The sequence below is a fragment of the Seriola aureovittata genome, chromosome 6 (assembly GCF_021018895.1).
Source record: "Seriola aureovittata isolate HTS-2021-v1 ecotype China chromosome 6, ASM2101889v1, whole genome shotgun sequence".
NCBI lineage: Eukaryota > Metazoa > Chordata > Actinopteri > Carangiformes > Carangidae > Seriola > Seriola aureovittata.
The window spans coordinates 14173669-14186769 of NC_079369.1; the positions used below are offsets into that span (position 1 = coordinate 14173669).

The 13101-nt window shown below is 39.9% G+C and overlaps 1 protein-coding gene across 1 annotated transcript; it reads left to right on the forward strand.

Annotated features, from left to right (window-relative positions):
* Positions 1–700: 700 nt before the first annotated feature.
* Positions 701–12510, forward strand: vtg3 (vitellogenin 3, phosvitinless). The gene is made up of 28 exons (XM_056378794.1): positions 701–740; positions 1374–1394; positions 1498–1649; positions 2228–2479; positions 2596–2757; positions 2860–3008; positions 3123–3273; positions 3544–3701; positions 4699–4864; positions 4973–5098; positions 5269–5487; positions 5842–6059; positions 6148–6245; positions 6326–6450; positions 6543–6644; positions 6744–6863; positions 7004–7193; positions 7306–7393; positions 7560–7745; positions 8161–8299; positions 8397–8565; positions 9272–9381; positions 9473–9559; positions 9984–10190; positions 10938–11083; positions 11313–11451; positions 11576–11680; positions 11924–12510. The coding sequence occupies exons 1-27, from the start codon at positions 701–703 to the stop codon at positions 11672–11674; spliced, it is 3819 nt and encodes a 1272-aa protein (XP_056234769.1). The 3' UTR covers positions 11675–11680; positions 11924–12510.
* The last annotated feature ends 591 nt before the right edge of the window (positions 12511–13101 follow it).

Below are 13101 nucleotides of genomic sequence, written 5' to 3' on the forward strand. Positions count from 1 at the left end.
GTCATCACCCTCGAACTGCACATATAAGCAGAGCTGTTTGTGGAGGCACGTTGTTAAAATTGGCATGAAGAGCAGCGATTCTCCACACTGCTTGACTCTGTTTTATCCAGCAGGAGAGCTTTATGATGCCAGGGGACAGTGTATAAAAATGTAAGACTGGGATTTGCACTAATATTCAAGAAGTGAAAGAATAAAACCAGCCAACATCTTCTCCTCTTTAAGTCCATTTGTCTGAGATTCACTGAGGGAACAGATGTTGATCCCACTGGGCTTTTCCCTCCATTCAGCTGTGAAAAACCTGTTTACTTGTTTTCTGAGTGATAAGAAATTAGATTTTAGCTTTGAATTTTTTTTAAATACGCAAAACAAGCCAAGTTCTGAGTTCTGAGTTTCATGACGTACAGATATAAACACTTTCAGAGATATACCGTAATCTCATTTTTAAGTAAAATCAATAAGTGGTTGTTAGTTGTTAGGGTTAGAGTTAGGTAAATTTTACACAACAACTCATTTATTTTTCGCGAGAAACTGTTGAGACAGTTATCTATATTACTTGTGTCACTCTGACAATGTCACAGGTCAACATGACTCTAGTTCGGACAACATGTGTTTACTTTATATCAGTCAGTCCCCAGTGAAAAGCCATGCTGGTATATAAAGGACAAATGAGATATGTTTGCTTCCACTCCTCAGTTTTACCATGCAGGGGCTTCTCCTCTGCTGCTTTGTGGCCCTGGCAAGTAAGTGTTAATTGCGTCATTCATATTATTTCACTTGTAGGAGCTTCATTATTATTATTTTGCTATTTTAGAGTCAGTTTGAGATTTTTCAAATGATTCATAATCCCGGGGTTGATTTGACTATTTCTACTTTTTACTTATCTCTGTGGGGCATTTTAACTTATTCCACCATTCAAAATGTGAGATACTTTTTAAAATAGATATTTGGAAATGTAATATATTGATATATTTGCTGTTGCTCAATCATGAATAAGCAGCAAAAATAATTTAGGCAAGAACAACAAAAAATAGGGATTTTCAGAGGTGAGTAAGTAGTCATTAATGGAGAAAGGTGACAGGTTATAAAGGAAATTTTACTTGAGCTAATGACCTGTTTTAATGTGTATATTTATTTTTTTGTTTTTTTGGGTTGCAATGATGTAATTCAGTTTTTCAAGTCTTTACTGTTTAATTTACTGTTTCATGTTTTGTGTCTGGCTTTTTAATGTGCTTGAAACAAGTGCTATCACCATTTTAAAGTTCTCCCTGGGATCAGTCGAGCCATAAATAATGCAAATTAAATATAAAATGTGCTCATGGAGACACTACACAAAAGTTCTAATACTGACACTATGTTTGACTTCTGTCTTTCAGCATGCCAAAATGTCCATTATGGTAAGTTTTTGTGACTTCATCATAAAAGTAAAAATTATCTTTAAAGAAAGAAAAAAAAAAAAAGACACATGATATGACATTTAATTGTGGAAACATGTTCCAGAGCTCGGCCTGAACCCTAAGAAGACCTACGAATACAAATATGAGGGAGAGGTGAAATTTGGACTCGGCATGCCAAACCTTGCTGAGTCTGGTGTGAGAATGATGTGCAAGGTTAAGATTTCTGGGGTGTCTGCAGAAACATTCATCTTGCAGGTAAGCATGAGAATAGAGGGAAATAAAAAGTAACGCAGAATACAGTATGTTGTTTCAACATGTCACAAATACTCTGATTGTGTAGTTCAGTGTAAACAATGACAGGTTGTTGATTCGTTAATTTGATGTCTGATTCATAAGCAAAGTAACCGGCAGTGCATCATTTGTAATTTATCATTTATTCATGTGTCATAAATGATTTGGAAGTTGTTTTAATGAACACCTGTTGAAAGGATGAACAGGCGTTTGAAGACAGAGTCATGTAGATTGTGGTATAAATGACTTATATGTTGAAAGTGCTGAAGGTTCAGAAACTGTTTGTCACAAATGTTTGTAGTTCAACAGCTGTGCAGGACTGTGTATCTGTTTTCTCTGATGCATCTGCTGCTCTCTCTGCAGCACCTTTTTGTCATCTGTCAGTCATCAACAGATGCTGCCATCAAACTCTGAGCTTTAACAATCCATTAAAAGAAAACAGATAAATACTGTTCTCTTACTTTTCGTCTGACATGAATCTGAGCAGAGAATGAGAGATGACACAAGAGATGAAACTTCTTATTTCCATCTCTGCTTCAAAGGTCTCAGATTTAGCCTTGGAGGAGTTCAATGGCTTCCCGGGGAAAAGCGGCTTTAACGCCTCACCAAAGCTCACCCAGCGTATTGCTGCCCAGCTCATCAAACCCTTCATGTTTGACTACACCAGTGGACACATTGGTGACATCCGCGCCTCTGCTGAGATTTCTGACACTGTAGTCAACATTGTGAGAGGGATACTGGGTTTCTTCCAAGTCACTGTCAAGACCACACAGAGGATCTATGAGCTGGAGGAGGTGAGTCACTGACAGACAAACAAAACTGCTCTATTCCGCACCATCTTCATTTATTCCACACAGCATCAATAAAACTACAATAAAAAAAGTCTAACAAGGTTTAGATTTGTTTTTAGGTTGGCATCCATGGCAAGTGCCAGAGTAACTATGCTACTGAGGAAAACAAAGAAACAAAGGACATGACCATCACCCAGGTCGTGGATGTGACTAACTGCCGGGAGAAAGCAGCCATCTACAGGGGAATGGCTACTGCTGTGCTCGACCAAGTCTCCAAACAGGTCTATTTGCCTCACTGCAGATGGCTCTGATTCTTCAAATATAAATTAAACACACCAAAGTCAGATGTATTTTTGTTTTGTTTTTTCTGTGCTCCAATCTAGAGAGGGGAATCTGTCATTTCAACAGTGAGATATGTTTACACAGTCAAACCAACAGCAGAGGAAGGTCTCATTACCAGGGCTCATGGCCTGGAGCGACAGCACTTCACTCCCTTCAATGTGAAGGGCGGCAGTTTCAAGATGCAAGCAACGTAAGACAAAAAAACCCAAAACAAAACAAAACAAAAAAACTGCATTTTATGTCTGCTCATCCACAATGCCTGTCTGTTATACAAATCGCCGGCTTTAAATAACTCCTCCTGCAGGAAGGAAATAGTGCTACTCGGTGTGACTGACACTGTGAGAGCTGTCACGTTTGGGCCAGTGGAAAGCAAAGGCAACCTTGTTTACAAGTTTGTCAACACTGCAGCTAATGTCCCCCTTTTGATGCAGAACCTGGAAGACCCAGTACCAAAGGTAATAATGATAAAAATGTGTGTCTTAGGAGTAACATTACATTACATTTCTGGATGTTAAATATATCAAATAATTTTACTTTTCTAAAATCAGCTGAAATGAAAAGTGTTAAGTATCTCTTATAAGTGGCATGAAAATAAAGCAATTGAATAATGTTGTAATGTGTGTAATGGGGAACAAATACCAAAATCATATACGCTAAAGGGTTCCAGAAATGAAAACACGAAATTAATTTTTTTCAGCAGCTGCAGCCTCTCATTTTCTTTCCAGGCTGTTGAACTGATCAAGCGTCTGGCTGAGGCTAATCGCTATCAGATCGACAGTGCGACGACTGAAGACATTATAAAGCTGTATCAACTCCTGCGAGTGACGCCTTATGAAGGATTGGATGAAATGTGGAAACAATTTGCAGGAAATGAAGAACATAGGTTGGTATCATCATCATAGTGTGAATAGGCTTTAACATCGCATTCAGCAAAACATAAGAAGTGGCTCTTTTTTTGATGATTGACCTTTTGAAAAGCAATTCCATTTGCTCTTGTTCTTGAGGTTTCTGAAACAAGATTAAAGGGTGGAATTGTGTTTTTTTTTTCTGGGCAGCATGGGGGCTAACATGCACAGGATATGGCCTGACAGGAAATTAAGCAACCCCATCAACTTGCTTGCAAACGCACAGATCTGCACAAAGCCTTGTTGAGATTTGGGAGGTGTTGACAGCAGCTCATATGCAAGCCTCTGTGACCTACAGTTACCCGTAACACCCTTCTTACTGTAACATATTAGCATGGTAACATTTTGTTAATTAGCACAAAGTAGAGCTTTGTCTGGTGGAAATGTAATTAGTTTTGGTGTGTGGGTGTGTAATTGTTGCCCCAAACCTGTTGACCTTTCATTATCCCAGTCCATTATCCATCATTATCCCAATATACCCAGGAAATTTTTAATTCTAAAGTTATAAGTGAAATTTTTCGGCCATTGAGAACGTTGTGTTTAAGACTTGAAGTGAAAATCCTTCATCGATAACCTTTGACCAAGCTTTTCATTATAGTATCATAAGACGACGAACAAAATGGTCCCAGGCCATCTCTAAAATCTGATAGTGATCCACTTCAACTGATTAGGTAATTGAAGAGTATCCTCCCACTTAGTTCAGGAAGGATTTAGTCTGGTACATTACCACTGATGAATGATTTATTATCAAGTGAGGCACGATGACAGAAAGGTGATGAGTGAAAGACTGCTTTCCCTGCTCATTAAGATCGAAACAGCTTGTATTTCATATTGCACAAGAGCAATTAAAGGAGACATCTGACCTTGTCTCCTACAGCTTTTTTTCCTTTTTTTCTCTTTTACTTAATATGACAGATACTCCCTATTTTAAGTATTGTCTCATTAAGCCATTTTCTCTCACTTTTCAAACATCAGACGTTGGTTTTTGGACATGATTGTTGAGGTCGGCGACGCCAGAATCCTGAAGTTCCTGGAAATTAGGTTTGAGGCTGGAGATGTTTCCGCAACAGAAGCTCTGGAAACCCTTTTATTGGCAATTAACCACCTCAATGCTATTCCTGAGTTTGTTGAGATGGCTAAAGTGAGTTAAAGTAAAGTTGGAGAAATTGTTTGCATAATGACGAATGATACCACGCACACTTTCCACAAGAGATTCTCTCATCAGACCGTCTCTGTCTCTGTTTTACAGATGTTCCTGACCATGCCCTTCAGTAAATCAAATATCTATCTGTGGCATACTGTGGTGCTTTCCTATGGTTCTCTGGTCTACAAGCACTGTGCATATTATACACCTTGCCCAGTCACTGCTGTTCAGGTATTCAAAATAAGAAAAAAATCGATTCCCTTTGATAAATTCTGGAGACAGCCATGCCACATTAACACACTTCAAAGTTTTTCAAGTGTGTGGTTTGACTAAGTTAATAGCATTAACATATTTAAAATATGCTGAATAAAAATGTGTATTTACTTCACATCTGCACTAAGCCACTGCTGGACATGGCTACGGAGGCTCTGAAGAATGGCAATGAGGCGGAGATGGTCATCACTCTGAAAGCTCTGGGGAACGCTGGTCATCCCGGCAGCATTAAAACCATCATGCGCTTCCTCCCCGGAGTGGCCGCCAACCCTGTAGATCTGCCGCCTCGTGTGCTGAGTGCTGCTGTGCAGTCTATGAGACTCATAGCTGCCAGAGACCCTCAAAGTGTAAGGACAGCAGATACTGTGCAAGAAGATTAGAAGATTACTTTTTTTGTTTTTAAACACAGCTTTATGCATGTTCTGTGTTCCATAGTCAAGTTCAACTTTCTAAACGGAATAGAAAAGTTTATTTCGTTTTCTTCATTGTGGCAGGTAAAAATGATAATTTTCAACAACATTGTGGAGCTACATAATCTTTTCCTATTTATATCCACATTTACAGTTATGCGCCTTTCAAAGTTCATAGTCTGCACAGCAAATTATAGTGACTGTGTCGGAACAGAAATGACTTCAGCAATGGGCGGTTTGAATGTGTGAGCTTTCTGAACTCCTCAATCATTATAATACTTCTGTTGTCAGGTCCAGGACATCACCATGGCTCTGTTCCTGCAAAAGAACCTTCCCACTGAGATCCGCATGCTGGCCTTCATGATCCTGTTTGACACTAAGCCATCAATGGCTCTGGTGTCCACGGTGACCGCTCATCTACAGCAGGAAAAAGAGCTTCATGTTGTTAGTTTTGCATATTCCTACCTCAAGAGCTTTGCCAGATCCAGTACTCCCGACAATCACTTCCTGTGAGTATGACTATAAAAAAAAAACTGCGGCATTTCATTGTTTACGCTATGTGATACACAATCCCCTTTTTTATGGTGTCTGCAATAGCTCCACTGCCTGCAATGTAGCTGTGAAAATCCTGGCCCCGAAATTTGGTCGTCTCTGCTACCACTACAGCAAAGCAATGCGCATGGACTGGTTTAACGGTACGCTCAAACACAAATGCCTGGATCCTGAGATTTCTCTGAAACAGTTGTATGAGTATTTACTCTTTGCTCCAGTGCAGATGATTTCCTAATTGGCACAGCAGCGGAAGTGTTCATGCTAAGAAGTGCAACAAACATCTTCCCCACTGAAATCATGATGAAAGGAAAGTTTTATTTCATCGGTAGAATTCTGCAGCTACTGGAGGTACAGTACTATTGAGACTTGCATTGAACTTAAACTTATTATATCTTCCAAGTCATGATGAGTAGTCATTTTCTTTTCTTTGCATGCTACAGTTTGGTATCCGTCCTGAAGGAATTAAGGAGTTGTTTGGTAGCAGCATCCCTGGATTTAATGGAGATCTAGGTTTCAGTGACTTCCAGGCTATTTTCAATGTGGTGAGTATATGATTAAAACATAAAGGCCAAAAGATATTATCTGTACTATGATGCATCAATGTATGTGTTCTGGTGACCATTATTCTGCGTCAATTTCAGCTTAAAAACTGGGAAATTCTTCCCAGTGATAAACCAGTCCTTTCTGCCTATTCACGCGCCTCTGGACAAGAGTGGTTCTTTGCGGATATCAACAAAGACTTCATTCAGAATATCATCAAGGTGAGAGAATAAATGAACAAAGACACTACCAGTGATCCATGTGATCCATGTCAAAACCAGTGGCGTCAATAAAAAGCATTATGCTGTTAAACGATCTACAAAGCCTGTTACATGCCGCTGTCCTGTTATCTCACCTGCAGGCTGTCAGTCCCTCTGCAGGGAAAGAAAGCCCTCTGTGGGCTGTGATCGAGAATTTAAAGAAGGGAGTGTCGTGGCATTGGACCAAGCCTTTCTTGATCTTTGAGGTTCGCTACTTCCAAGCCACCACGCTGGGTCTCCCGCTGGAGATCAGCAAATATTATGAAACACTCAATGGAATCACTGTTAACGGTGAGGACAGAAATCCAACAGCATATGACCACCTCACAAATCTAAATAGTATTAAATTTATGATCTGATAAGTGATTGATCTAAAGTGTTATTAATGTTATTTTTTGCATAGCTAAAGCTGCAATAAATCCACCACTGACTGAACATCTTGGACAACTCCTGACTTCTGAAATTTCACTGGAGACTGATGGTTTTGTTGGGTAAAGATATTCACTGTTCCTTTGATTTATAGAAGATAAACTTCCAGCAGGTTTAGTAATTACTATGGGAAGGAAATCATTTCATCATTGCCAGATTGCCTTTGTATACCATTTATCTTCAAACTGTGGAGTTACAACTACTGAATTCACCTCCTCTTTTTTTTAGTTACACAAAGGATTTTTGGGTTTTTTACGGGATCAACACAGAACTGTTTCAGTGTGGCTCTGAGCTGAAGGCCAAAAACCCTATTGCTATTCCATGGAAGTTTTCTGCCAAGATCAACGTCCGAGAAAAGAAGTTTGAACTTGACTTTCATCCATGCAAAAAAGAGTTTGAAATCGTTTCAGTCAGGTATGTTTTAAGGGTGTGGGGAATAAAAAAAACTGGTTCACATAAGAAACATGATTTTTATCCTCTAAAATTCTGCATCGATTCACGGAGTGCAGTGTGGTTCATAATGGAGCTGTCCTCCCATAAAAAAATGACCCCATAGGCCGTTTGTAAAAGTAGCTTATTTTGATATATAGTTATATTTTAGATAAGAAGAAGATTTAATATATAATAATATGTAAAGTATACAAGCCAAGTAGGACAAAGTTCTGAATCAAATTGTGACACTCACAATCAGAAGTAAGTCTTCCAAATGGTTACAATATCTAGTACATATGTTACAGTAAACACTTCTGCTTTATGTTTTATATATGTTATCCACAATACAGCCAATATGCCAAGTTTAAGAATTCTTATTTTCCTTTCCAATCAAAAGCTCCAATGTGTATGCAGTCTCCAGGAACATTGAAGAACCAGCTATGGCGAAAATGACCCCAATCATGCCCAACGCTATCGACTCCAATGATGAAGTTGCCCACATGGGCCCCACAGTTGTGAGGCCTGAGTCAAATCAGGTACAGTCAACACCTGTTGGCGAAATACTGTTGCTGTTCAGCTAATGAAGATTTATATTTAAGGATTAATATCGTTCTGTTTCTTCTAATCCAACAGATCATCACACCAAACATCTGGCATCCGAGAGCCAGAATGTGCGCTGAGAGTAGCATTTATGGAGCTGGTCTCTGTGTGGAATCTGAGCTGAGGAGAGAGTATTATCATGAGGAATACCCGCTGTACTATTTCTTGGGATACACCCACATGGCATTCAAAGTAGTCCCAGGTATGCACAACAAGCCCAATAAATTACATCACAGAGTGCTGCTAAACTCATATGACACACACTACTCAGGGAAATGTGTGAGCTGAAATGCCACTGTATTGCCCAATTTGTGAACACTGCTGCTGCAGTCGCTGCATACATTAACCAGTCACCCAGTAGGCTTATTACAGCATTTCATTAGTGAGCTAACACCTGCAGACAAGTCCACTCATGCTATTTCGGGGGGGGGGGGGGGGGGGGGGGGGGGGGGGGGGGGGGGGGGGGGGGGGGGGGTGCTCTGTTGCACCTGTAACAACACCCAAAAGTGATATCACTGTGTACTAACACACCCTGGGGTACACTGCAGAAAGTTAAAGCACAACTTTGCATAATTACCAGTACAAAATGACTTCCAGGCAAATCATCCCTCTCTGACTTAGAGTTAAACAAGAGCATCTACTGTAAGGCTGATGTATTAGATAGCATTAGATTGTACACGTGTTCGTGTTATGTCAGGCCTAAGAATGAAGGCTCATCTCCCAGTTACTATGGCACCAAATTGGGGAATTTTCCTCCCTATCCCTTTCCTCCCTATTCTGAAGCACTTTGTTGACTCTGTGTTTTAAAGAGTACTATACAAATAAAGCTATTTATTATTATTATTATTATTATTATTATACATTTCTTTCTTCACCTTTTGCTAACGTTGCCTGTGCACCTTTATTAGCCCAGGCAATCAAAGCTGTTGACAAAATCCACATTGAGGTTAATGCCGGCCCAAGCAGACATCCGATGAGCACACGCCAACTGCTTGAGACTCTGCGAAGGCTTTCCAAGGTATTTGGCTAGCCTTGCAATGTTATTATCTCTGCACCTGCTCTGGTGTTTTATCAATTCCAATTCTCCTGTTCCTAAATTGTGTTTACAGGAGGCCATTCAGCGAGTAGGTCTGTCCTCCGACTCAGCCTCAAGCGTCAGACGATCTCATCAGAGCCATCATGTCAACGTAATGGAAGTACGCTGAACATTCTCCATAGAGAGAGAACCTAAATTTGTTTCACTGGATAAATAAGGCAGTTTGTACTGAGCAATCTAATCAAGTAAAATAGCTGTGAGTCATGATTCATGATCCCACCATTGCTGTGACGGAAGGGAACCATGTTTAGACTGAGGAGATTTTTGTGCATGAAAATACTCCATACAAAGTGTGGATCATCTGACACATACAGCAAATGTTGCTTGTTCTCTCGGCTCCATTGTCCACCACACTCACTAGTTAGATCACAACCACAATCACAATGATGCACTTTCACTTGGGTATTATTCTGAATTCACGAGTCCACACATAATGGATGATAGAGGATCAATACTCACATATTGGACATGATGGACACAAACTCATTACAGTCTAATGGATTGCTTTCTATCTCACTCCTTAGGTCTTGGACGCGACACCTGAAGCTGTTTTCAACATCAAAGCTTTCGCCATGAGTGGCAACCAGAAGCCTGAGGGTTATGACGCAGCTGTGTACTACACACCCGAGGCAAATATTCAGAACACCCAACTGATTGTGTCCCAGGTTGGAGAAGATACCAACTGGAAGATGTGTATGGACACCACTGTGAATGACCACGTTGATGTAAAGGTAGATATAAAACACACAGGAAGTGCAAAGGAGTTGTATACATTTATTATGTATAAAATGTTGAAAATTGAAATAATACTGTTGTTAGTAAACGTTATTGTCAATGCTTATCCTTCTTGCAAGAACTGTCTGCTGTGTAACCCAAGTATCATATATTTTTTATTCCTACTGTCCAAAAGCTATTACCACATAAAAGAGCCGTACTACTTCACCGGGGGACAAATTCCTTAATTACAAAGAAAAAAGCCTTGGTAGTCTCTAGAGTTTGAGAAGTGTAAAAAGTGCTGTCTTTGCACGACCTTGTTAAGTTGACAAGCTGAGAGGAATAAAGTACACTGTTCTTATTCATGGCAAGGAAAGGAAATGTAACCAGAGAGGTGGGTAGAGTTCTCGGGCATGGAGTTAGTGTGTTAGTATGTAGATACACAGAGAATACTTGTTTGTACGATAAGTGTATTGTTGTCTTTGGGTGTTTATGGGATTTGTAGATAATAGAAAGATATGAGATGCTGGCTTCGCCTTTAAGGTCATTTAAAGAAATCCATCAACCATTAACATCCAGTTTGAATATGGGCAAATACATTCCTGTGCCAAAGTCGTCACATGTGTGTACTGTGCGCAAATGAGGAATACTTGTGTAATAGGAAATGTCACACTGGCCACTCATTTGTAGCATCTTCCTTCACTGTACGAGATGGCGTGATGTCGAGTTCCCCCCTCACGATTGATCTCTTGTGTTTGGTCTAGACACACATCAGATGGGGAGCTGAATGTCAATCCTATGAAATGTCAATGAGAGCTGCAACTGCACATCTGCCCGGTTCCAAGCCAACACTGAAGGCCAAAGTACACTGGACCAGGATCCCAGAAACCATGGCAGAGATGGGCAGAAGGTGAGCTTCAGTGGATAAAAATGTATTAGCAGTTTGTGTGGAGAAAGTAAATGAATAAAATGGGAGGAAAACAGAGACGCATGGGCTGGAGAAGAGAGCAAAAGATGATTTCCATTCGTATTTTCTAGCAACTTTCTTTGCTTTGCAGAGCATGGTAGAAACCTTCTCTGTGTTTATTATGATATTTTCTGGCATGTGTTGTTGAAAGAGCTTTTTTACATTTTTCCAGAATTGAAAGCTACATCCCGGGCATGGCGTTCTTTCTCAGCTTCTACCAGCAACATGAGAGAAACGCCAGGCAGGAGGTTTCTGCATCAGTTGTTGCTGCCTCAGCAGACAGCGTGGATGTGAAGATTAAATTCCCAGAGGTGTCGCAGGAAACATTCGCTACCTACATTTTTATGCAAAACTTCTAAATCCTTACATTGCATGTGACTGATCTTGACTGCTGTTTTTACAGCTGTTTGTCATTTTCTTCTGTCTTGTCATTAGTATACAGTCTACCGCCAGGCTATTCCAGTTCCACTGCCAGCTGCCAGTTTTCAGGACGACACCAGAAACACGACAATAGACGGATTTGGAAGTGCATAAAACCATGTGAGCTGCACAAAGCAGTTCAACTGAGCTTAAATGAATGCTCATACTAATTTTCTATCTTTTTAAAATACTGTGTAATTTTGTGTGCATAAACGTGCGTGTGTGTGTGTGTGTGTGTGTGTGTGTGTGTTTATGTTTGTGTGTGGATGGTTCTGACAGATTTCTATGCAAAGCAGATGAGCAAAAACAAGCAAAGAGCTGTGCCATTTTTGCTTGCTTTATAAAATATGTTTTGCGTTGCAGGGAGACAACAAAACCCAGATGGGAGCCAGATGCCTCTTTTCACAGTGATAACACTGCATCCAAAATCTCACCACTGTGATGAAAGTGAGGATCATAAAAGATGTATCAGTAATCCCTCAGATGTCGCCAGTTTGGAAGTAACCTGTAAAGGTCCTGATTTATTAATCTGAAAGCATGTTAATATTTGAACACCCTCTTTTGAAGAAATATTGTGTAAATTCATGTTTATGTTCAAAAATATTGTATCTTCATAATACTGGATTTACCGAAAACTATTTCAGCAAGTTTTTTTTTTGTTATGATTCTGTCACAACAAAGACTTGGTTCTTCCAACATTGTGCTAAATCTGTGTGATTAAAATAAAGAGCAATCCTTGGAAATCCTGAGAAACTTGAATCAGAGTTTAAAATTAAGTTTAAAATGAAAACTTTGCTCTGCTGTTGTTAAAAAAAGAAAGCTATTTAAATCACATTTTCCTTGCAATATGTAAGATATGGAGTGGAAACGGAACCAAACACAATCCAAATGGCTGGCATGTTTGCCATTTCTACAGGCCAATTTGGCTAATAAACAAGTCTTTGTTAACAGGTCCTGTTCTTTTCTAAATGTCCTATTTGATTGTGAAAATACTGAATGTTGCGGCGGAGTTTTGGATTCAGTAAAGTGGATCATAGTGAACTGGAGGCTTTCTACTGAAAGAGGTGAATGTTTGCAAGGTCTGTATGACCCACTCTGTTTGTTTGGTCATCTGATGCAACAGGACTGTTTGCAGATATCAGTACACAATGTCACCATGCATGCCCCTAAAGTTCAGTGCCGCTGCCACACAAAGCACTCAGGGCCCTTTGTTTAAAAAAAACCCCAAAATGTCCAGTGTTTGTTGGATGGCTGGACCACGACATCTAATATTCACATATTTTATCAACCTTTTAGAAGGATCTCAAAATAAAGGTTTTACTCTATGAATGGATGTAAAAATATCTGATGAACATTAATTGGTGTTCTCGAACTGGGCTCGGCCCAAATTGCAGCTTTGAGTCGTAACAAATGGGATATGTCACTAGCCAAAGATAATGATTGCATCCTAATCAAATACTGGTTGTCCTAACTACCCTTGGCTCTGCTTCTCCTGCCTACGCTGATTTAGCCAGATGGTGTAGGATTGCAGAGAAAAGACA

What these genes read in the sequence shown, in the direction of transcription:
- vtg3 (XM_056378794.1), top strand. Translation starts at nt 701, where the DNA reads ATGCAGGGGCTTCTCCTCTGCTGCTTTGTGGCCCTGGCAA. An exon ending in CAGAAACATTCATCTTGCAG is followed by an intron (nt 1,650 to 2,227) that starts GTAAGCATGAGA and finishes TCTGCTTCAAAG; the next exon opens with GTCTCAGATTTAGCCTTGGA. An exon ending in GCCCAGTCACTGCTGTTCAG is followed by an intron (nt 5,099 to 5,268) that starts GTATTCAAAATA and finishes ATCTGCACTAAG; the next exon opens with CCACTGCTGGACATGGCTAC.